This window comes from Giraffa tippelskirchi, chromosome 6 (assembly GCF_054371585.1).
Source record: "Giraffa tippelskirchi isolate mGirTip1 chromosome 6, T2T-mGirTip1v1.2.pri, whole genome shotgun sequence".
Taxonomy (NCBI): domain Eukaryota; kingdom Metazoa; phylum Chordata; class Mammalia; order Artiodactyla; family Giraffidae; genus Giraffa; species Giraffa tippelskirchi.
In genome coordinates this window covers 165,342,910-165,367,044 of record NC_137280.1, presented here as the reverse complement: position 1 = coordinate 165,367,044, position 24,135 = coordinate 165,342,910, and the positions used below count along the sequence as shown (strand labels likewise).

At 42.8% G+C, this 24,135-nt stretch overlaps 2 protein-coding genes across 7 annotated transcripts in view; one reads left to right on the top strand and one right to left on the bottom strand.

Moving 5' to 3' along the window:
* The window catches only part of LOC145509620 (uncharacterized), a 533,964-nt gene extending 524,021 nt beyond the window's left edge, over positions 1 to 9,943 (bottom strand). For all 3 annotated transcript variants that reach the window (XR_014056245.1, XR_014056244.1, XM_081498842.1), the window contains exon 1: positions 9,862 to 9,943. The gene's annotated coding sequence lies outside the window, so the exon portion shown is untranslated. The remainder of the gene's footprint in view (positions 1 to 9,861) is intronic.
* Positions 9,944 to 10,105: 162 nt separating this feature from the next.
* The window catches only part of ELL2 (elongation factor for RNA polymerase II 2), a 72,325-nt gene continuing 58,295 nt past the window's right edge, over positions 10,106 to 24,135 (top strand). For all 4 annotated transcript variants that reach the window (XM_081498836.1, XM_081498837.1, XM_081498839.1 and 1 more), the window contains exon 1: positions 10,106 to 10,393. In XM_081498836.1, the coding sequence (XP_081354962.1) occupies positions 10,238 to 10,393 (156 nt within the window). In that variant the 5' untranslated portion in view covers positions 10,106 to 10,237. The remainder of the gene's footprint in view (positions 10,394 to 24,135) is intronic.

Below are 24,135 nucleotides of genomic sequence, written 5' to 3'. Positions count from 1 at the left end.
GTTTAGAGTTAGTATGTAAAAAATAGGTTATTTTTAAAACCACATGACAGAAACTTTTTTTTAAGATTCCGGAAACTAAAAATGAAGCAAAGATACTCATCAATTAAAATCCACATAGGACAGACCTCTTGCTCCATGCAGAAAACAAGAAATGCCAACATTTTCAAAGCTAAATCATATGGCTTGGCTTTCTATACTACTGAAGTTTTAATACAATTTGCTGACTCCAGAACAAATTTTTCACCATGAGTCAGAATTACAATTGATCATTAACATTCTGGATTGTTGCTGTTGTTGAGAAATGTGAATATCCCTATTAGAGACTAATAATTTTTTAAACTGAGATATAAATGATTTACAAAATTGTGTGAGCTTAAGGTGTACAACATACTGATTTTTATATATTTATATTGCAATATGAGGCTAATACTCTTTTGCAGGTAAATCAAATCGTATTTTATGCTTTTAATATTTTTTATGTTGGCTCAGTTGAGAAGTATTGAAGAGAACTATCACAATTCAAACAACTGGAGTGTTTAAATTACCTAAAATAATTTTACACATGAGAAGTAATTTATTCAAGGCAAAGATAAAAGAGTCAAGAGGTACAGCATCAGAAACAGACAGCAAATCTCCTTCTTCTCAGTGAATGGCCCTGCCTCCAAGATCAGATTACAGATTATAAACACATTTCTGTTAATTAATTATTGTTAAAATTAATTTGCTATAACAATTTAAGGAAGGCATTACCACTTTAAGTACTGTGCAACAATATCAGTCCTTGGAGACAAATGTATTCCTTTCCTTTTCCTTGTGTACATTATTTCCTACAATTGAACTGAAATTTTGATCCATTCAGGATGGACAATAATCAATGCACAGCTGGGAAACTTTATTCGGTAAATATGTGACTACTAGTAGTACAACAATCTCTTCTTCTTAAATGCTTTTTTTTACAAATAATCACTTAAGCTTCACAGTATTTATTATTGCCACAGACAGTTGTTTAGTCACGAAGTTGTGTTCGACCCTTTTGAGACCCCATGGACTGTAGCCCACCAGGCTCCTCTGTCCATGGGATTTCCCAGGCAAGAATCCCAGGGATCGAACCTGTGTCTCCTGCATTAGCAGGCAGATTCTTACCACGGAGCCACCAGGGAGGCCTGCCACTGACACTGACAGTGCCCTATTCTGAACTCCCATATTAGATAGAGCCTCCTCTGATCCTTGGTCTTCCTGCTTCCTTTCTCCCCAGTAATCTCTTGTTCCCTCTTCACTGCTGATCAAAGTGCCTACAGGCTCCCCATTATGGCCTTTAACACCTACTTTCTGTCATAACATACCCCATGGACAAGGTGTACACTGAATAAGTGCAATACCCAAGAGGCAGCTGTTAATTCTACCCTCTTTTTCTCCATTTCAAAACAGATATTTGTATGCAAGTGACTGAGCATGATGTTAGTCTTTGGAAAATCTTGGAAGCATATAGAAGGACACACACACATACCTCAGATGTAAGATACTCCTGTCAACAGTGTGACCCACCATTGCCATGATTTGAAATGAAGGAGGTTTGCAGCCCTTACAGTGTGGCGTGGTTTGGGAATATTTCCTGATCTTCCCTTTCTCCTTCTCTTTCCTCATAACCTCTCTCACAAAACTCATCCAATTCCATGACTTCTACTATTATCTCAATGGAATTGACTCTGAGACCTAAGACCCACATTTTCAAACTACTGCCAAACATTCACACACACACACATCCTACCACTATTTCTAACCTAAACCAGCTTCTTCTGATTTTCTTATTTATTTTCATACCAATACTACCATATAGTAAGCCAAACTTGAAGCTAGTAGTTATTTGTGGCTCCTCATGCTCACTCTCCTCTCTTAGCCAACTAAAACTGTCAAATCAGTCAACTCTACCTTGCAGAGCCTTTCATAGCCTCCTTCTTTTCTCTATTCACATTATTAATACCCAAACATAGGCTTTAATTTTTATTTATTTTTAATTAATTTTTATTAGGGTACAGTTGCTTTACAAGGTTATGTTAGTTTCAACTGTACTGTAAAAGTGAATCGGTTATGCATACACATATATTCCCCCTTTCTTAGACTTCCTTCCCATTTAGGTCACCAAAGAGCACTGAGTGGGATTCTCTGAGCTGTATGGCAGGTTCTCATTAGTCACCTATTTTATACAGAGGAGTGTATATATGTCAGTCTCAATCTCCCAATTCACCCCACTGCCCCAGGCTTATTTTTGTCTCTTAATTCAACCTCCTTTTTCCAGTATTCCTCCACTCCAATTCATTACTCATACTGCTATCACCTGAAGAGTCCTAAAGTATAATTTGATTATGCCACTTCCTGGTGAGAAGCCTCCAAAGGTTCCCTATTGCTCACAGATAAAAGTCCAAACTCCTTAACCCATTATTGAAAGCTCTCTTAATAATCTGTCCCCAGCTCATCTTTCTGGCTCTGTCACAACCACCTTCACGTGTCCCATATAGCAGTTAAACCAGATTTAACTGGTTTGATAGCAAACCACTGCTTATAAGATCCCTAAATTTAGACTATTTCGATATGCCCATTATCACAGCTCCAAGCCTTTGATGTTTCAATGCTAACTTTTCCATGAAGCTTTTCCCAACACCCTGAGCTGAATATGTTCCAACAATCTACAACTTCTACACCACTGAATTAGTGCCTGACTGGTGCTTCTCATCTAAGATCCCTTATCCTCATATCTTAACATCTTATTAAACTATTTGCCCTGTTTCTAATTCTATAAATATTCTACCCTGTAAGGGTCATGTTGGTTAAGTTTCCAAAATCCAAAGCAACAGCAAAAGCTCCCAAATAAAAGACCATAACAGATCAAAACATGATTAACATGATACTTGAATAAATTGATGACTGAAAAAAAAATGTGATCAGGGCAATTACAATTCTAATTCTCTAAGTAGAAACAGAAAAGCTTTTATGTTCATATGTGTGATATATATTTTTCTTACTTTTTGCCATAGTATGTTCTGGAAACCATGTTATAAAGGGAGTGTTATTTTGCCTTTGGGGATAGTGCTTTTGACCAGAGACTCATTATCAAATAAATAAATAAATAAATCACTTATCAAATAAATCATTTATTACTGTTGGATATGAACAACATGCAATAAAAGCAAAGATATAATAACTGTAAATCCTTATAAATTAAAAGTATGAGATGAGCGTTTTCTTCTTTCTTTTTTTTTTTTCCTTTTCAGCCTTGTTGTGCAGCTTGCAGGATCTTACTAGTTCCCTGACCAGGGACTGAATCTACACCCTTGGTAGTGAAAGCCCAGAGTCCTAACTGGACCACCAGGGAACTCCCAAGATGAGCACCTTCATATGGGCACCTGGGCACATATTTGTAACACCAAGAGTTTTAATATATCACGAATTATGCCATACATAAAAAATACAATTATTACTAGCTTTCATAAATCTCGCTAAAGTCAATATGCCAGCTGTAATAAACCAAAGCTGAGTGTTTCATTTTATTTATCTTCTAACTATTCAATAGACTATTCGGTGTTTGTGTGGAAGAGGTGACTCAAATGACTTAAGTCTTTCTTTCAAGACCAACAACAAAACCAACTCCCAAGCTGCCCTCCCCAAAGTAGAACCAACCATTTCATTTTTATGAATTTACTGTGATAACCTGACACATTCAGTATAATTCCTCAGACTTTAGAGCCATGTTCAAAGAAGTGCTAGATGTGTAAAAGGAAATCTTAGGTTCTGGTCAAGCTCTATCACTTACCAATTGGGTGATACACAGCCTCTCTGTGTATCACTTATAGGTAAAATGCATATAAAACCATGGCTACCTCAAAGAGTACAGTGAGAAAATTCAAAGAGATAACAGAACTTCACTGGTTTTAAAATGCAAAGTCCCATCAGGAATTGAGCTATTATTAACTATCAATACTGTTCTTGATGTTGATGGCATTTGGTCCACTATTACCATGTTTTAAAGTAAAAAGCTGAACATGCATTTTGCCCCCTCTAGTCTTGCTGTTTCTTCAGAAATACATGTACTCCTTTCCAGTACAAAATAACAAGGAAACAGTCAGAGTTGTGAGGTCAATCTTTACCACTTTTCTCATTCTCAGAGCTTATCTGTCACCTTTCAGGGCACTTTGCACCATGCTGAAAAGCCACAGAACCAGCTATCATGTGGGAGAAAGGGAAACTTTGGTCACTATATTGTGCAATTTTGTGGACAGAACATTTCTTTCAGTCAATACAGAAGGAAAAGGTCTTCTTCGTGTGCAGGAGAATTAAACCATTTTGCTTTCAAAGTACATACAACTTCCTAGAGACCGCTCTTCAAGTGAGGAATGGCAAGGAACAAAAAGGGAGAGAAGCCCAGAAAGGTGTCCATCAGGACTGGTATCCCTGTCTTAGGAAGCTAGAGTACTGTTTCCCTTGTACCTGAGAGAATGAGAGAGAGCACCTACCCACCTCACCTTCTACGCAGCACCACTGAGAGAAAGAAAGTATCTGAACTGGAGGGAAGAAGATTGGAAGGGGTTGGGGAGAGGGGTATACTTTTCTTACTCCCAGATTACAATTTTTGAAAAGAACCAGAGGGTTCGAGGAGGGGGAAAGAAATCTGGAGACTAACACTGTATTGATAGCAGTCTAGAGCTGGGATTTGCTTTGTTGTTTAGTCCCTAAGTCCTGCTGAGTCTTTTGTGACCCCATGGACTGTAGCCTGCCAGGCTCCTCTGTCCATGGAATTTTCCAAGCAGGAATACTGGAGTGAATTGCCATTTCCTTCTCCAGGGTTCTTTCTGACCCAGGGATGGAACCCACATCTCCTACATTAGCAGGTGGATTCTTTACTGCTGAGCCACCAGGGAAGCCCCAGAGCTGGGATAGCTTCCCATCAATGCTACCCTCAATGCAAACAGTCATATAAACACACAATCTAAAGAAAAACCAGTACGCTTGCTATGTAAACCCAGTTTTAATTTGTATCCCCTGGTTCCTCCCATCCACATTGTACCCAAACTCAAACCCATCCTAAAGGGAAATTCTTGAGCTTCTAATGGATTATACCAGCATCAATGGACATAGACCAAAGAGCCCTCCCCATATACTCTGGGACCTCTGTAAGACCTGTAGATTTATTGTTCTATCACACGGTGAGATGGGGGAGGGGGGCTCAGAGCCAGATTTAGCAAAAATGATGATGATGATAAATAATGCCGTGTGATATTTCTTATACTTGAATAAGTGTTAGTTGCTCAGTCCAACTCTTTGCGACCCCATGGACTGTAGTATCTGTCCATGGAATTCTCCAGGCAACAATACTGGAGTGCGTTGCCATTTCCTCCTCCAGGTACACTTAAATGGGATGGAGTAAAAAATAATCACACATGACCAAACAACTGTTCAGCTTAAAATCTGTGTTTAGGCAACAAATATTTATGTCCCCCCTGTAGGTATTTCACCCTTATTCTCTATGAACATTTGGTGAAGTTCCCGTAAAACCATAAAGCTACTACTTCAGTTGTATCCAAGGAAAGGAGGAGATTTTTGCACAGGACTGGGTAAAGTCGTGAAGGAAGAGCAGTGCAATGTTATGGGATCAAGCACAATGTGAGGCAAAGAGGCATAAGGAAGACACAATTCCAAGGGGAAAGAATTCCCACCTGGATATTCTTTCAGAGAGTTCAGCTATAATTCTGTAAAGTTCTGTCTTCTCTTTTTGTAACAGAAATTACTGCCTTGTACTAAGATGTTGCTGTTGTCAGTCGCTCAGTCATGTCCAACTCTTTTTGATCCCATGGACTGCAGCATGCCAGGCTTCCCTGTCCTTCACCATCTCCCAGAGCTTGCTGAAACTTACGTCCATTGAGTCAGTGATGTCATCCAACCATCTCATCCTCTGTCGTCCCCTTCTCCTCCTGTCTTCAATCTTTCCCAGCATCGGGGTTTCTAGTGAGCTAGCTCTTTGCATCAGGTGACCAAAGTATTGGAGCTTCAGTTTCAGCATCAGTCCTTCCAACGAATATTCAGGACTGATTTCCTTTAGGACGGACTGGTTGGATCTCCCTGCAGTCCAAGGGACTCTCAAGAGTCTTCTCCAACACCGCAGCTCAAAAGCATCAATTCTTCAGCCCTCAGCCTTCTTTATGGTCTAACTCTCACATCTATGCTAGACTACTGGAAAAACCATAGCTTTGACTAGACGACCTTTGTCAGTAATGTCTCTGCTTTTTAATACGCTATCTAGGTTAGTCACAGCTTTTCTTCCAGGAAGCAAGCGTCTTTTAATTTCATGGCTGCAGTCACCATCTGCAGTGATTTAGGAGCCCAAGAAAATAGTCTGTCACTGTTTCCATTTCTTAAAGACACTTTTAGAATAGTTCCTACTAATATCTTAAACTTGGATTAACACATTAGTAGGAACTATTTTATAAGTAGCTTTAAGAAAGAACTCAGAAAAGTACTAAGACATGTATCAATACAAGACAGAAAGACCTTCTGCACTGAAAAGCATTACAGCAGAGATTGAAAACTGGAAAGTTGTGAGCTAGCTCAGGCCAAGAGACTTCTTTAATGGCCACAAAATGTTTATTGAAATTTTTAGTTAGGTGCCAATAAATAAACTTAGAAAGCTCATGTAAAAAATTTTGATTTACAGCTTTTCTTGAAAAATTACAACATCAGACAACACTGGGCTCCTGCAGGCCCCGAGCAGCAAACAGCTAGACCAGAAAGTCACTGAGCCTTTTAAATACCCATAACTCAACACTGTCCAGCACCTTCAGTACCTATGGCATACTGTCTGGCTTATTTGGGTACCTAATGGTCCCTGAAGGCACCTGAATTGGTGACCTCAGTTTCAAAGGAGAAGTGAGAAACTGTTATTAAACACATGGCAACTCAGAAAGTGGGGTGACCCAGCACTTGAAGGCCAGCGATGGCTTTGATGTTCACACAACCTCTGTCTGCACTGCACACTAGACATGAGAGATAGAGCAGATCCTGAACCAGGTTACTTTCTTTTAGCCGTTTTTCTGCACTGAATTATCATATAAGAGATTTCTTCTCAGTTATTAAGTCTAAACAATAGCTACCTCAGTGTAAATAGTGACTAGAACAACACTAAAAGAGTTGATGCAGACTCTGTCTCTGTTAGTTGCAATAGATTAGGCAGCTTGCTTTTAAATTAATGGTGTTTAAATTAATGGTGTCTCAGCCTCCTCATTCATAAAATGAATGAGGTAGCTAGAATCATCACTAAGATCACTTTTAGCTGGCCCCTCCCCATCTATACTAGCTCTACTTATCTAGAATCTACTAAAACCTCAAAAACTGTTCAAGATCTACACCTCCACAAAACTTCTCCAGACTCTTTCTTTGAAGCCTTAAGCTCATAAACTCTACCACCCAAATTTAGCACTTACTAATTCTCTAATCTCTTTGCTTTGAGTTTGTTGGTTCCTTCCCCATATTCAAACAGAAAATCCCTTTAAATAAGAGACTATGCTGTTTAATTTTTAAATCTTCCACAGCATTTTACATTTATTTAGCATTCAATAATTGTTTGTCAATGAAACTGAATAATAACTAAAAACTGAAAATAACTATAAAATGGCAAACTTCCCAAAGAGCAACTTCATCAGCCCCCTGAGAATGAATTACCCATATCAACATCACAACTTGCCCAATTGATTCAGGCAGGCATAATGTGTACTTTGCAGTGAAGAAACACACAACTAGATTACCCTATTACTTTTGTATTAACACATGGTCATTGCTTCCTTCCATAGTTGAAATGCTCCAAAGGGAGAAAATACAAACATTAACTCACTACAATAATATACTGTAGTACTCACTAAAATACAGCATGAAAAAATCTTTCTTATCACAACTAAGAAAAAAAAAATCAATTTCTATTAAGTGCCTGAAGGTCAGACATTTAAAAACTATAGTGAAAACCACCCTACCTCCTTCCCCACCCTGTGGATGTCATCACAAGTTCTGAGAAAGAGGAGGCCAAGTTAAGATGCCATGTGGGCGGGGATTTACCCACCTTCACCAAAAAAGGAATGGTATACAGGTTTTACTTGTTCTGGTCAGTCTCCCCCACCCCCACCCCCAAATAATTAATGGATATGTGGTCAGTCCTTCCCTATTAAAGTAAAGCCAACAGGAGAAAAGAATAATTCAAGGATAAAACTGCTTTTTAAATTATTTTGTGATTGCCTGGCTTATTTAATAAATTTAAAATAATTAAACACTCTAGTAAACTAAATTAACAAGTGTTAATCATGTCTTAACAGCTAGCAGAATCTAGTGGATCGAAATTAAGTCCATTTCAAAAATGCTTTTCTGTGGCGTTACACTGCTGCTAAGTCGCTTCAGTCGTGTCCGACTCTGCACGTAACAACACTTAATATAGGCGTTTCCACTTAACCCATATTCTATGGAAGGAGGATTCGTTCAGTAAACTGTTTACAGAACGAATCTGTAATCTGTTCTGTAATCTGTAAGGCTCAAGGGCCTAAATCAAGAGGTAGTGTACATGAAGGGTAGAGGATTGATTAAAAGCGGGAGGTGAATCATGGAAAACTCCCACTTGGACCTGTCTGGAAAAAAATAATGGCACTATCCAATTTAAAAGTATGGGAAAAACTGATTAAATGCCTATACATTTTTTCTGGGGAAATCCCTGTCAAACGCCACAGGGTTTTATAATCTGAGGGAAACAAAAAAGCGTCTCAAATTTTTTTTTGTTAAGTAATTAAAAAAAAAAAAAAAAAACAACGACCGTGCAGTAGTTTCAAGCCTTTGAATAGTTCGCTTTTTTAATATCTGGTGTCGCTGATCCCCGGTTAACTCATCGTCTGACAGGAAGCCTGTCCAGTCGATCCACACGCAGCGCTGAAGAGCGCTAGGGATTAGGCGTCTTCCTTTAGCCACGCCCACACGCGGAGCGACGCGAGGAACGGAAAGTGCGCCCAGCCTCCTCACCCCGCTCACACGCCTATCTCCTCCACTTAACAGCAGTAGCTCAAACACATCCCTGTCAAATGAAACGGACAGAACCCAGACGAAACCGGGTCATGATGTCGCTGTGTCTCTGAATATAAGTGAAGGCCACTAAAACTCGCCTACTGCCCTTCGAAAGGAAAACCCTAAGTGCCGCCCCAAGTCCCATGCGTGCATGCATAATTTATACATAACCCTGCTCCTACTTCGGAGAACTCCAAAGGAACGGAATGTATTTCTCCGGGATGGCAACCGGGCACGGCGTGGGAAAACCCTTCAATTTCCGTTTTCTGCTGTGCCCACCGCGCCAAAGCGTCAGGCATCGGTTCCTAAGCTGGCTTCACGTTCGTTAAGAGGCTTCACACAGTCTAGCAGAATTCTTCAGAGCCGGGGGCCAACTAGCTAATTTCAAATTTCGGGCGAAATGACGACGACGAAGAGCGTCCTCCTCCCCAATTCCAGCCGCTCATCAAAGCGATGAGCTCTGAGGAGCGACTCTTCACAAATGACTGCGACCCTCCCTCACACGCACACATCCTACTCCACAGGCTAAAGCAGCCGTCGGGGAACGAAGTCCTTACTTGGCCACCAAATTGGGTTAGCGAATCTCCCTCTCCAAGGACCACCAGCTCAGGAAGAGAGTCTCCCCCGCTACACTCCCAGCTCTCTGTACCCCTCAAGGGGCGGGGCTCGGGCTCCAGGGAATCAGACCAGGCAACCTGGACACCTTAAGTTAGCAGGAGACTCCCCCCACACCCCCCCCCAAACCAGCCTGGCCAATGGCGGCCAGTGAGGCAAGCCTACCAGGCGTGACGTCAGATGTGATTAAGTTGGCGCGTCACCTCGACGTCAGCCTCTCACCTCTAGGACGTCCCGTCCCGGGAGCAAAACTCCGGCGACTTTGGGCTCCGCCCCCATGAGGGTGGGCGGTGGCCAATAAGGGCGGTCCTGAGGAGCCCCGGGGGCCAATGAGACGAGCCCGGGGCGGGGCGCGCGGCCGGTGGGCGGGGCGGGCGGCGGCGGTGGCCGCCGGAGGTCTGGCCTGCGCGCAGTATATGACAGTACGTCAGCAGCGGGATGGCCGTAGCTGTGGCGGCGGCTGCAGACGCCGGAGCAGCCGCGGCCGCAGTGGAGGCTGGAGCCCGAGCGGCGTCGGCGGCGGCACCCCGGGGAGTTTAAGATGGCGGCGGGGGGGGCGGCGGCGGCGGCAGGCCTGCGGGAGGAGCAGCGCTACGGGCTGTCGTGCGGGCGGCTGGGACAGGACCACATCACCGTACTGCATGTGAAGCTCACCGAGACGGCGATCCGCGCGCTCGAGACCTACCAGAGCCACAAGGTGAGGCCGGGCGAGCCGGCCCGGGGCTCGGGCAGTGGGGAGAGGGCGTCCCCGGCCGCCCCGCCGCGCCGCCCCCTGTTCGACCCCGCGGCACCTGGCTCGGGTCCGGCGGAGCGGTGACTCGCCTCGCCTGCCGTCCGCGCGCGCCGCGGTGGGGCCGGGCAGGGCCGGGCGAGGGTGACTGACGGCCGCCGCCGTCCCGGGCCGGCCGGGCGCCGGGGCGTGTGGCGGGGGGAGGCGAGCGGGCGGGCGGGCGGCCCCTGGCGGTGGGGCCGAGGCCACCGCAGCCCCTGCGCTGCGGGGACTTTCCGACGGCGCCCGCGGGGCTTTTCTAGCCTTTTCGGTCCTGCTGAGGGAGAGGCAACCAGGGAAGAGACGGGTGAAATGGCTCCTCTGCCCCCGCGACGTTTGGGGGTGAATGGGGGGAGGGCAGCGCCCAGATACCGAACCGAGAGGACCGGCTGGCACTAGCCGTCCGCTTTTAGGTTTGGGGTAGGGGGAGTCCCAACCGTAGAGCCGTGGAGAGACTGGGACCGAGGCGCTCCGCGTGTGAAGGTGGGACACACACTGTTACCCGCAGGGACTTGGGGACATACGAGCGGTCGCGTACGGGGCGTGGAGGGGTGGGTGCCCACCGTGTACTTGCAGAGGCTGACATGGGCGCTCCGCGTACGCGGGCGGAGGGGGGCACATCTTACACTTCGAGGGACTCGGGGACACGGGCGCTTCGCGTTCCCAGAGGAGCGGGGAGTCACACACACACACACCCAGCGCTCACCCGGGAGCAAGGACCTCGGTCCCCGAGAGAGAAAGATTCTCGCTGGCGCCTCATCCCCCAAAGACGCGTCGCTGGCGGCTGGGGCGGACTCACTGACCTAGAGAGAGACTGGGATCGGGGTGTCGGGGTGCGGGGGTAGGGGGCGGGGGTGGTTACACTGCATCCTGGGCAGACTCGGGTGTCGCACCCCGCTCCGCCTTCCGGAGAGAGACCTGGACACACACAGACACACACACACACACACACACAACTCGAGCACAGCGAAGGCTCACCGACTTGGCGTGATTGGAGAACAAACCAAGGAACGCGTTTGCAGGTTTAAAAAAAAAACAGAGAGAGGGTGGAAGGCACTGCGAAGGGACGCAGCAAGGGGAGTGCCTGGGGACGCCGTTTATGGCCATGCAGTACCGTGTGTGGGTGAAGGAGGCAAAGTGGACGCATCGCGAAAGGGAAGGCATAGATCATCTGAGAGACCGGTTAACAGTCGCCCCGAGAAGACAGACATCCGTGGAGGAGAGAACCCGCAGGGCATCCCGACAAAGAGCCGAGCCCATGCCAAGGAAACACGCACCGATTAACTGATCTCATAAAGCAGGCGCAGAGGCCCGGAGGACACCCGGACACACACAGTTAGTTCTTCAGATAAAAGTGGAGAAAGGAATTAACATCTGTTGAGCTCCCACTAGTGCCAGGCACTTTAAATGCTTCGAAGGAAGGCCCAGAGCAGAAGGCAAAACGCGAAACGGCAGGAGAGGTGTGAACCTGGGCCAAGGGAGACTTAACCTTCAGAGGCGCCCCCATACCTAAAAATGCTCGCAGGGGGAGGCAGGCGGCTGTGCACAGCTTGAGAAGTGCCTGAACTCACCTAATAGTATACGGGTAAACAGCAGGAGAGACTCAGGGACATGCCCGCAGATGGCACTCACAGATTGAGTGGGCGCATGGATGTACATTCCAGGGCATATGTGTTACCCACCAGAGACTGTACAGGTGAAAAAACCCTCAGACCCGGGAGTGGAAGGAGGAGGGCGAGCACAAGGAGAAGCCTTGCACACACCTGTGAAATCTCAGGGAGGGAAAAGATCTCACATATGACTGGGAAGTCAGTGTACAGTCAGCAGTAGGAAGGCAAGGAAATAAAAACTGCTTGTGTCAGTAGCTACTCCCAGACAGGTGCATCTGCAGGGGAGAGAGCAGGACCAGCATGGAGTGCGAGACCCCGTGCGCAGGAAGCCAGATAGGCAGGCCGAGGGACAGGGGCAGACAGTAGAGAGAAACTCAGCCCTGCAAGATGGAGAGATAAGCCTGTCTCCGTTCCTAGGGGAGGACGTGGAAGGAATGACGGTGGGAAGAAGGTAGGTCAGGGTACGTAAAGAGGAAAAACTCTCAGAAACCGGAGACGAAGGAGTCAGCCAGAGGAGGCCAACCTGCAGTCAGAAACAGACCCAGGGAGCAGATAAAGACTGACACACAGGGGTGGGGAGAGGCATCTCTGGGGGCAGTAGTTCAGCCAGCCATTTGGGGGACAACTGGCAAACTGTAAAGCTGATTACAACAAGATTGACAGACACTGGATCAGGGGGAAGAAGGAGGTAGGTGAGGAGGCCCACACAGGGAAGGGGTGCTCCCCAGGGAGAGTGAGGTGACAGAGGAGCCCCCAGTGCTCCCTGACCTGCATGGCTGCTGGGGCCCAAGAAGAGAGTGCTATTTGTTTTCCTCCCTTGGTTTCTGCCTCCTACACCTTAGCGCTTCGTGCTTGGGATTAAAGTTTAGAATGCTTTGAGTTTAAAAGCCCCCACATTTCTGCGTGTCTTAAGAAATAGCAGATCAAAAATTCTTCCAGCCTACTGCTTGCTGCTGCTAAGTCGCTTCAGTTGTGTCCGACTCTGTGCGACCCCATGGACGGCAGCTCACCAGGCTCCGCCGTCCCTAGGATTCTCCATTTTCACTTTATAGGCAAAGGTACCAAAGTCAATGGCTTTCCTTACTCCTGACTACTTCTATTGCCTATTAATATCATTACTGTCTGTTTCCATCTCTGTGTATGCAAATTAAGAGGCCTGGTCTGTCTGTACAGAGCCAGAGAAGGGAACTGGAGAAGACTTTTCCAAGCCCCTCTACCTTTCTGAGTGTAGTCCTTGGATGCCTTTTCTTCTGGAAGGCTGGTAGTAGAAGCGGTAGTATGCAGGGAGAAGAGGAAGAAATAAGCTGACTTGACGGTTGCAATTGGTCTCAGCCTTGTTTCTGACTTAACCAGTTCCGTCCCCGGGCCTCACTGTCACTTTGGCCACAGAAACACTTTTTAAGGGACTTGGAAAAGCAGGAATTGGGGTGAGACTGGGAATTTCTGACAGCTGAAAAATGGTGTGTTCAGCCAAACCTCCCACAGAGGTATCCTCAGATCCCCTCCTCCTGACTCAGGCGGGACTGGACGGGGGCTTCCCCATCACAGTAAAGTTGCCAGCAATGGGCAGATGGCCCAGCGAGAACGATACATACTTGGTCTGTTACACTTTCCACCCTTATCAAAGTAGGGCTCTTAACTTTAAATTGTAGCTGCATTTGGAATTCTGTTCCCTCCTGGGGAGAAGGGGCAGGATAGCTTTAACCTCTCATGTGAAACTTTCCCTACCATTCCTGTAGTTGATAAGAAGGTGCTTGATGCTTCACAAGTGGCCTCCCAAGTGTTGGCCTATGCAAGGTTATGACTGTTATTCCTCCTCTTGTGATGACTTTCTAAGACCCAGAAACTTCAAGAGGTTAATTTCCTAAATTAAGCATTAGAGAGTTATTTTTATCCAGATTATTTTGTCCATTGGATTTTCCTAAATTAACCTACTTGACCTAAGACTTCAGGGAGGTACATTTAGGAATTTTAGGAAACTATGACTTAGGCTAAATACAGAAGTTCTCTAGATGTAATTGGGCAAGTATCTGAAATTATTAGAGTCCATGGAAACAGAATCTTTAATTGGAAACAATTCCTCACTGTTTCAAGACAAACAAACCTAATTGACCTTCATTACTCAAGTTTTCTATTTTTAGAGAAGAAATGAATGCTATTTGGGAACCTGTTAAACAGAGATTAGGGTGGGGGATAGAGACATTGTGAGTTCAGGAATGGGAGTTATAGTTGGAGTAAATATCTCCTAAAAGTTGTTTTTCACTCAGTTTGAATACAGAAACAGTTTCCAGTTGATTATATACAAAAAAGTATTAATTGGAAAGTTATTTTCATGGTTTGCAGAATGAACTCAGAATACTGATACAGATATTTAGTATATATTGCAAAGCTACTTTTTTATCCCCCATAGTTTATTTTGAATGAAGTTCAGTTCAGTTCAGTCACTCAGTCGTGTCCGACTCTTTGCAACCCCATGAATCACAGCACGCCAGGCCTCCCTGTCCATCACCAACTCCCGGAGTCCACCCAAACTCATGTCCATCAAGTTGGTGATGCCATCCAGCCATCTCATCCTCTGTCGTCCCCATCTCCTCCTGCCCCCAATCCTTCCCAGAAGTTACAAGTTACTAAATAAAATCACATATTACAACTTTATAGTCATTCTAAATTCATGTCTGAATTTATGGTCTATATAATCCCTATACATTTTAAATGATTTAATTTTATTTTAAATCCCTATACATTTAAATACATTTTATATGTTACTATAATTACATATTTCTCCCAGATACATCCTAAAAGTGTTTTAAATCAAACCTCAAATTTCTAAAACTTATTTTAGCCAATTTTTTCAGTAATGTGTAGCTGGTTTTATTTTGACATTTGAGTAAGTCATTTTGCAGTAACAAAAACCTTATCAAAATATTGTTTTCAGAATCTGCCATTGCTGAGCCTGTTGATTTTTTTTTTAATGTTTACTCAAAGTTTCAAAGGTGGTGGCTCAAATAATACTATCATGTTTGTCCAACTATTATGTAAAAGTCTTGCATAGATGCATCTCTAGGCAGGATCCATTCATTCTCTATGCCTGAGGATGAGAAAGATGCTTTAAGGGTTCTGTTAATGCATTCTCTTGTCAACTCCAGTTATTGGCTTTAAATAAATTTTCCTGCTTTGATGAGTGTCTTCTAGGAAAGTGATAGTGTTTTGAAAATGTGTGCAAATACACTTACATTTAATTTTGTATGAGGAATTCAGTCTTGTTCAGTATTACCAGATTCTGTTATTTCCAGTCAAAGTATAAAGTCTTATTTAAACCTCTGAAGTTACTGTCCTTCATCATAGCTCTCTTTAATGTGTTCCGTGATCTTATGAAATCACTCATCCCACAGGTCATGGGGTAGGAGATACCCTCTCCTCTCCTTTCTTTTTACCAAGTAAAGGTATTAGCGTTTGATTCATCGTGGTTTAAGACACAAAAAGACACATGCCTTACTTCTTCCTGTCTCTTCCTTTTTGTGCCTGCCCTCAAACAATTTTGAATGTGTACGTGTGTGTTCAATAATCTGCTGTTATAAATACAGAAGGCCCTGTTCTTAAGGGCACCACTCAAGCATCCAGACCTGCCAGCACAGCTGCCACTGCTGCTGACATGTTTACTAAGTGAAACAACGAGGTTTGCCTTAGTAGATTCCTTCTGTTGCAGTTTTTTTCATATAGCCAGTTTTAATTTAAATAAGTTAATCTTAACTGACTTTAACTTAAACCCATCTTGAGGCTGAACTTAATCTGAAAAAGCTTTGTATCAAGTAAAGTCAAATCTGTGCCCTATTTTGCAATAAGTGAAAAGTTTATTCAGATGCTCAGGTGTTCAGTGCAAAGAAGGGTGCTCCTCCTAGTGAAAAGCAGTGGCCAGATTGTCTGAAGGGATAGACAGGGAACCTTGGCACCAGAATTGAGAGGAGAAAGAAAGAACATATGTGAAGGATTGGAACGTGTTCAAGAAGAGAATTTAAAAGGAAAGGGGTGTAAAATTCTTGGAATGATTTACAGGAAAGCCTATCAAGGACGATCACCAGATCCAACCTTTCTATTTGCACTTGTTTAAAAAAAAAAACAAAAAACTATGGAAGCTGTGCTGGGTCATTTTTAATAATTTGCAGTGACTACAGAGAGGGTCAGGAGCCTGACACCAGAGTTCAGTCCAAGTATTTGCCAGTTTGGGTCAAATGTATTTGGAGTATTTAAGATGTCCCTAAAATGTGATGAAATGGATGTTTCTTTGTGTAAGATGAGCAGTTTTAGAATAAAGAAGACAGCAAGTGTATGCCCGCAGCACATTTGACTTGCCTGCATATCTCAGCTCCATAGGACATTTCCCATGACTTAATGCAGAAATATAGAAAAGCAGATCTAGAGTAGGATACAGTAAATTAACAACTGTCTCTACAGCCAAATTTAAGCTGGAAAAACATGGCATAAATAAGGTCAGATTTACCATGAAAAGTGCTCTCTTTTCTCTACCTCTTTCCCCTTCTTTCAGTTTATCTACCTATCTACAATCTTGGTTGTGGCATTATGGCTCTTGATAGCCATGTTAAATCTTTAGGAAGAACTGGTTTAAGGGCCTCCACTAATACTTTGCCTGCAAAGGCCAAACCTGGAATTTCACAGCTAGCAGTTTAATATAGGATATAAGAAGAGGGAATCTTATTAATTAGACTATATGCCCCTTAAGGGCTTCCCAGGTGATGCTAGTGATAAAGAACCCGCCTGCCAATGCAGGAGACATAATAGGTGGGTTCGATCCCTGGGTCAGGAAGATCGCCTGGAGGAGGGCATGGCAATCCACTCCAGTCTTGTTGCCTGGAGAATCCCATGGACAGAGGAGCCTGGTGGGCTACAATCCATAGGGTCGCACAGAGCTGGACATGACTGAAGCAACTTAGCATACATGCATATGCTCCTTAAAGATTCATGAATCAAATTAGCACCTTGAATGGAACTCAGTAGTCAGAGCATTTGGCTACTGGTTTAATAACTAGGTTGTTAGACAGATAACGTAAGTTTCTTTCTTGTTGGGGTTCCTATATGTTATTGGTCTAAACAACAGCTTTGGATTTTAAAGGGTTTTAACAGGCAGAGACTAGATGGGGGAATCCCATCTTCAGGAGATGGAGTGGCACAGGCAAGGAAAGGGCAAAAGTAGAAAAGTTAAATCAGACTTTGAGAATTGCAAGGACGACCCTGTTCCTCCTACCCTCAAGTGCAGGAGAAAATATAATTGGATTTAAGAGAGGAAAGGGAGACTGGAGCCGATTAGAGTTTATTCTGTCAAAACTGGGGAGACACTGATTAGAAAGTTGAGGTAATTGAGCTAATGCTTTAGGATTATTCTGGATTCTGTGCATATGATGAATGTAAGATGGATCTGGAAGGAAGTAGACAAATCAGAAAGAAGTACATGGTCAAGATCAGAGACGAGTGGAATGTAAACTAGGAACACAGTGGGAAACAAGATACTATAGATGAATAGAATCTATGGAATGTAACACCAGGTTTTATAAGAACAGGGTTGAATTGAAATTTCTACCCAACAGCACTAGGAGGGTACCCTTAATAGAGAGAGAAATTGGAAGCAGTTGGGAGGGTAGGATAGGGTGGAGGAGATAAAGTACCATATTCTTCACTCAGTCCTTTGTTTGGTGATGAGGAGACTTAGGTTTGATTAGCTGTTCTATATCTGAGAAGTATGTTTGGGTCTAAGTCTAGACTAGAACAATGCCATACTATTTACATGTTTCAAACTTTTCCATTTGGGTGGAAATTTGGGGGATTGGTGATGTTTTGGGGGAAGTTGAAATTACTAGGTAGAAGAAATTTTGGTTTTGAACAGGTATTTTAAAATTTTGTTTGTATTTTTGTAGGCTCCTTTTATTCAATAACCTTCTCTATAAATTTCACTTAAGACTGTCATAGAGTACAGATAATATGAAAATTGAATTTGATTTTTACATGAAGATCAGACCTTCCGTGGTTTCTGTCCCAAGTAATTATTGAAACATTAAGTAACTCTCTATAATGTTCCTGGATTTACATTTCAAGCATCATTTTAAAATGATTCCTAAAGGCCTTGAAAGGGTCAGTGTTTTCACTTCCAGATTACTTTCATTTCTGTTTCAGTGTTTTGATGTTATCTTTGTTTGTTTGTTTGACAGTTTGTGAAAAACAAACTAAAAAATAATCATGAGTACATGAAGCTTTTGTTATACATATACATTGTCATAGACTAGTTATGATCACTTGGTTCGTGGTCCATAGAGATAACCTTGGCTAGAAGACTTTTCTCATGAACAGTGAGCTGGTACAAGGAAGGAACTAGGCTTGAACATTCTAATAAGATTCTCTGAGATACTTTAGGATCTAAATATGCTTACCTGTAAACTTAAGTGTTAGCATATTTTTTAAAGAGACATTTACTTAGTATCATGGCTTTTGGTTTTCATTGTTGAAACTGCCATGCCTCGGATAACCAGAAAATACATCCATGTGGTTAAAACTCAGTTGAAAGATGTTTTTCTTTAATAAAAGACTAAGAGGTAGTAATAGGAATTATTTCTAGAACTATCAAATATTCATTTAGCCAATGTTTGTCGTCTGACATATGCAGGCATAGAACTAGGCACTGGATAAGTCAGTGATGGTCCCTGCCTTAAGAAAGTACTCATGTCTTAGTAGTCACAAGCAGACATTAAAATTAAATAAATAAGTGCAATAAAGTCTGTGTGCAAGGGGACACCTAAAGAGAAAAGAGTTAGTTGTGAATGGATCTGAGAAGTAGTGTTGGCTTTTTCATCTCCTATCCCCTGCCCAGCCCACTCCAGTTGGGTTGTATCCATCCCATCCCTGAGATTGCACCTGACTAGGTCCTTTGTGGTCAAATCCAGTGTCAAATCTCTCTGTTCCTGTCTTACCTGACCTCAGTATCACACGTCCAGTTGACTACTCTTTCCTGTTAGAAACACTTTCCTGATTTTCCTCCCACTGCCCTGCCCATTCTTAGTCTCCTCTGCTGATTATCCTCTGCTTGACTGGCCTGTGGAAGTTGGAGATCCCAGTTCCTTCCTCTCTTCACTTCCCTAGGGGAGCTCATCTAGTCCTGTGGATTTAAATATCATCTGTATGTTAATGACCTCCAAATGTTTATCTCCAGCTCCAACCTTCCTCCGTTTCCAGGCACCCGTTTTCAACATCTCATCTCTTTAGCAAAGTGTAAGAGGTTATCTCAAACTTAACAGTCCCAAACACAGTTCTTGATTTCACTCCTTAGACCTACATCTTCGTGAGTATTCCCCATTTCAGTACATGGCAGCACTTGTTACCAGCTGCCTAGTAATTGACTGATTTACCTTGATTTATCTCCTCTTTTCTTGATTTCGTTGATCCTTACAGTAAGTGCTGTCATTCTTCAAATGTATGAAATCTAACCTCATCCATCACCACCACTCCACACCCAGCCAACATCTTCTCTCTTGAGGACCACTGCCATGGACTTGCAGCTAGCCTTCAAGCTTCCACTCTTCCTCCTGTAGTGCATTCACTGGGCAGCAGCCAGAGAGACCTTTTTAAAACACTTAAGTGTGATCATGTCGTCTCCAAGTTTCAAGGCTTCTAATAGCTCCCTTTGTTGTAGATGCTTCATTTTATAAATTTCTAGTATTTTAAAAATAATACCCGTCTTCTAATCCAAGTTTATTTTACTGCTCCTTATACCTTACTAGAGATCAGGATCACAAGGAACAAATCTTCATTTGTATTTATAGTCAGATTTGATGTGTAAGCTTATTTACACAGTTATAAAGTCTACATTAAGTTCTCTCTTTGAAAAAAAAGATGGGATATTATGCTTCAAATATTGTTATAAAGTCTGGTTCACAGTAACTAACTTTTCAGGCAGTTGTTCAGTTTGGATTTTTGCCTTCCATGTTCCTTTAAATAGTTGTATGAAATAGTAACATTTTAGACAAATTTTTTTTCCGCTTTGGCCTACATCAGATAGCTACAGTTTTCCAGAAACTCTTTAAAAACAAGGATTGTGTTAAATAGATCAGATTTTTTTACTTCTCACTGCCCTTTTGATACTCTCCTTTATATTTCATTCTTCTCTATGCTGTAATGGCTAGAAAAAAATTATTCTTTATTCTGTATGCACTTTAATATGGTTCTTCTAAAACTACAGAGAACAAGATTCTCCTATGTGTAAAGTTGAATTGACTGACAAAGCAAAATACCAGATTTTGTGAAACTTTATGATTCTCTCTTTCTCTTTGGGTTCAGGGTGGTGGTGGTGGGGCATTTAGTAAAAGATAGCTTTGGGTTACCCCGAAATTTCACATTCATAAACTATCATTCTACACACATTACCACCATTGACAAGAGCTGAGTATATTTGATTTCAGGATTAACTGTCTGATTTCCTGTGCTATATTCTGCTTTTGTTTAGTCACTAAGTCGTGTCTGAGTCTTTTCAACCCCATGTACTGCAGCCTACCAGCCTCCTCTGTCCATGGAACTTTTCCAGGCAAGAATACTGGAGTGGGTTGCCATTTCCCTCTCCAGGGATTTTCTGCTTTAGCTCCATCTTTTTTTTTTTTTTCCTTCCTCTTCTTTCCCTGCCTAGATTTTTTTCTTTTTTATTACCACATTAAAAATATAATTATTGGATCGTCTTTGGTTATTCTATCAGGTGACGTTTTGAAGAGCAGAATTAAATGACTTCTTAAATTAAAGGATTATAACCACAAGTTCTTAAAATAGTATAGTACCTCTTTAGGAAAGAAAGAAAGATGTATCTTAAACAAATGGTATCCCAGGATAAGTCATAAATACTTTTTACTATTTACTTGTGTAAGTGAAAACAAATTCAGGTGCTACCTGATATTTTTCTTCAGCTGTAGTGCAAAACCAAAACAGTGGTCCCCCCAAAAGCTATTTATTCCTATCAGTTCTTAATTCTCTAGCTTTCAGATATTTCACATTTTATATAACTGTTGCTGAAGTGACAAATAGATTTACGGGACTAGATCTGATAGACAGAGTGCCTAATGAACTATGGACAGAGGTTCATGACATTGTACAGGAGGCAGGGATCAAGACCATCCCCATGGAAAAGCAATGCGAAAAAGCAAACTGGCTGTCTGAGGAGGCCTTACAGATAGCTGGGAAGAGAAGAGAAGAGAAGCCAAAAGCAAAGGAGAAAAGGAAAGATATTCCCATCTGAATGCAGAGTTCCAAAGAATAGCAAGGAGAGATAAGAAAGCCTTCCTCACCGATCAATGCAAAGAAATAGAGGAAAACAACAGAATGGGAAAGACTAGAGATCTCTTCAAGAAAATTAGAGATACCAAGGGAACATCTCATGCAAAGATGGGCTTGATAAAGGACAGAAATGGTATGGACCTAACAGAAGCAGAAGATATTAAGAAGAGGTGGCAAGAATACACAGAAGAACGGTACAAAAAAGATCTTCACGACCCAGATAATCACGATGGTGTGATCACTCACCTAGAGACATCCTGGAATGTGAAGTCAAGTGGGCCTTAGAAAGCATCACTAAAAACAAAGCTAGTGGAGGTGATGGAATTCCAGTTGAGCTATTTCAGATCCTCAAAGGTGATGCTGTGAAAGTGCTGCACTCGATATGCCAGCAAATATGGAAAACTCAGCAGTGGCCACAGGACTGGAAGAGGTCAGTCTTCGTTCCAATCCCAAAGAAAGGCAATGCCAAAGAATACTCAAACTACTGCACAATTGCACTCATCTCACATGCTAGTAAAGTAATGCTCAAAATTCTCCAAGCCATGCTTCAGCAATACGTGAACCGTGAACTTCCAGATGTTCAAGCTGGTTTTAGAAAAGGCAGAGGAACCAGAGATCAAATGGCCAACGTCCGCTGGATCATCGAAAAAGCAAGAGAGTTCCAGAAGAACATCTATTTCTGCTTTCTTGACTATGCCAAAGCCTTTGACTGTGTGGATCACAATAAACTGTGGAAAATTCTGAAAGAGATGGAAATACCAGACCATCTGACCTGTCTCTTGAGAAACCTGTATGCAAGTCAGGAAGCAACAGTTAGAACTGGACATGGAACAACAGACTGGTTCCAAATAGGAAAAGGATTACATCAAGGCTGTATATTGTCACCCTGCTTATTTAGCTTATATGCAGAGTTCATCATGAGAAACGCTGGGCTGGAAGAAACACAAACTGGAATCAAGATTGCCGGGAGAAATATCAATAACCTCAGATATGCAGATGACACCACCCTTATGGCAGAAAGTGAAGAAGAACTAAAGAGCGTCTTGATGAAGGTGAAAGAGGAGAGTGAAAAAGTTGGCTTAAAGCTCAACGTTCAGAAAACTAAGATCATGGCATCTGGTCCCATCACTTCATGGGAAATAGATGGGGAAACAGTGTCAGATTTTATTTTTTTGGGCTCCAAAATCACTGCTGATGGTACATATACACAATGGAATATTACTCAGTCATTAAAAAGAATACATTCGAATCAGTTCTAATGAGGTGGATGAAACTGGAGCCTATTATACAGAGTAAAGTAAGCCAGAAAGCAAAACACCAATACAGTATACTAACACATATATATGGTATTTAGTCAATCGGTAAAGATAACCCTGTACGCGAGACATCAAAAGAGACACAGATAAATAGAACAGTATTATGGACTCTATGGGAGAGGGTGAGGGCGGGATGATATGGGAGAATGGCACTGAAGCATGTAAATTATCATACGTGAAACAAATCACCAGTCCAGGTTTGATGCATGATACAGGGTGCTCGGGGCTGGTGCACCAGGATGACCCGGAGGGATGGGATGGGGAGGGAAGTGGAAGGGGGGTTCTGGAAGGGGAAATCATGTACACTCATGGTGGATTCATGTCAATGTATAGCAAAACAAATACAATATTGTAAAGTTAAAAAATAGAAAATAAACTAATTAAACTAGTATGTATAGGATGGATAAACAACAAGATCCTACTATATAGCACAGGGAACTATATCCCATATCTCGTATCTTGTGGAAAACCATCATTAAAAAAAAACAAAATCACTGCTGATGGTGACTGCAGCCATGAAATTAAAAGACGCTTACTCCTTGGAAGGAAGGTTATGACCAACCTAGATAGCATATTTAAAAGCAGAGACATTACTTTGCCAACAAAGGTCCGTCTAGTCAAGGCTATGGTTTTTCCAGTGGTCATGTATGGATGTGAGAGTTGGACGGTGAAGAAAGTTGAGCACCGAAGAATTGATGCTTTTGAACTGTGGTGTTGGAGAAGACTCTTGAGAGTCCCTTGGACTGCAAGGAGATCCAACCAGTCCATCCCAAGGAGATCAGTCCTGGGTGTTTATTGGAAGGACTGATGTTGAAGCTGAAACTCCAATACTTTGGCCACCTCATGCAAAGAGTTAACTCATTGGAAAAGACCCTAATGCTGGGAAGGATTAGGGGCAGGAGGAGAAGGGGACGACAGAGGATGAGATGGTTGGATGGCATCACTGACTCAATGGACATGGGTTTGGGTAAACTCCGGGAGTTTGTGATGGACAGGGAGGCCTGGCATGCTGCGATTCATGGGGTTGCAAAGAGTCAGACACGACTGAGCGACTGACCTGAACTGAACTGAAAGAGAAGTAGGAGAATCTAACTTGTCTAGAGTGGTGGGCAAGAGCACAGTTCTTAAAGTGACCCAGGCCAGAGTTTGAGCTCCAAGTCACTTTTTAAAGCTGTACAACCTTATGTGATTTCACAGGATTTTCTTGAGAAGTGCAAATAATAGTGTCTACCCAACAAGGGTATTCTGAGAACTCCCAGAGGTGATAGTAAAAATGATTACACTGGCCTGACACATTTTAAGCACTCAATAAATAGTAACTAGGTAGCTATAATCATTTCCTGAAACAATCTCACTTAAAGCAGTCACCTGGTACATGACCATTTATAGAAAGTTTTCTGGTTTTGACAAAGTTCCAAAATTATGT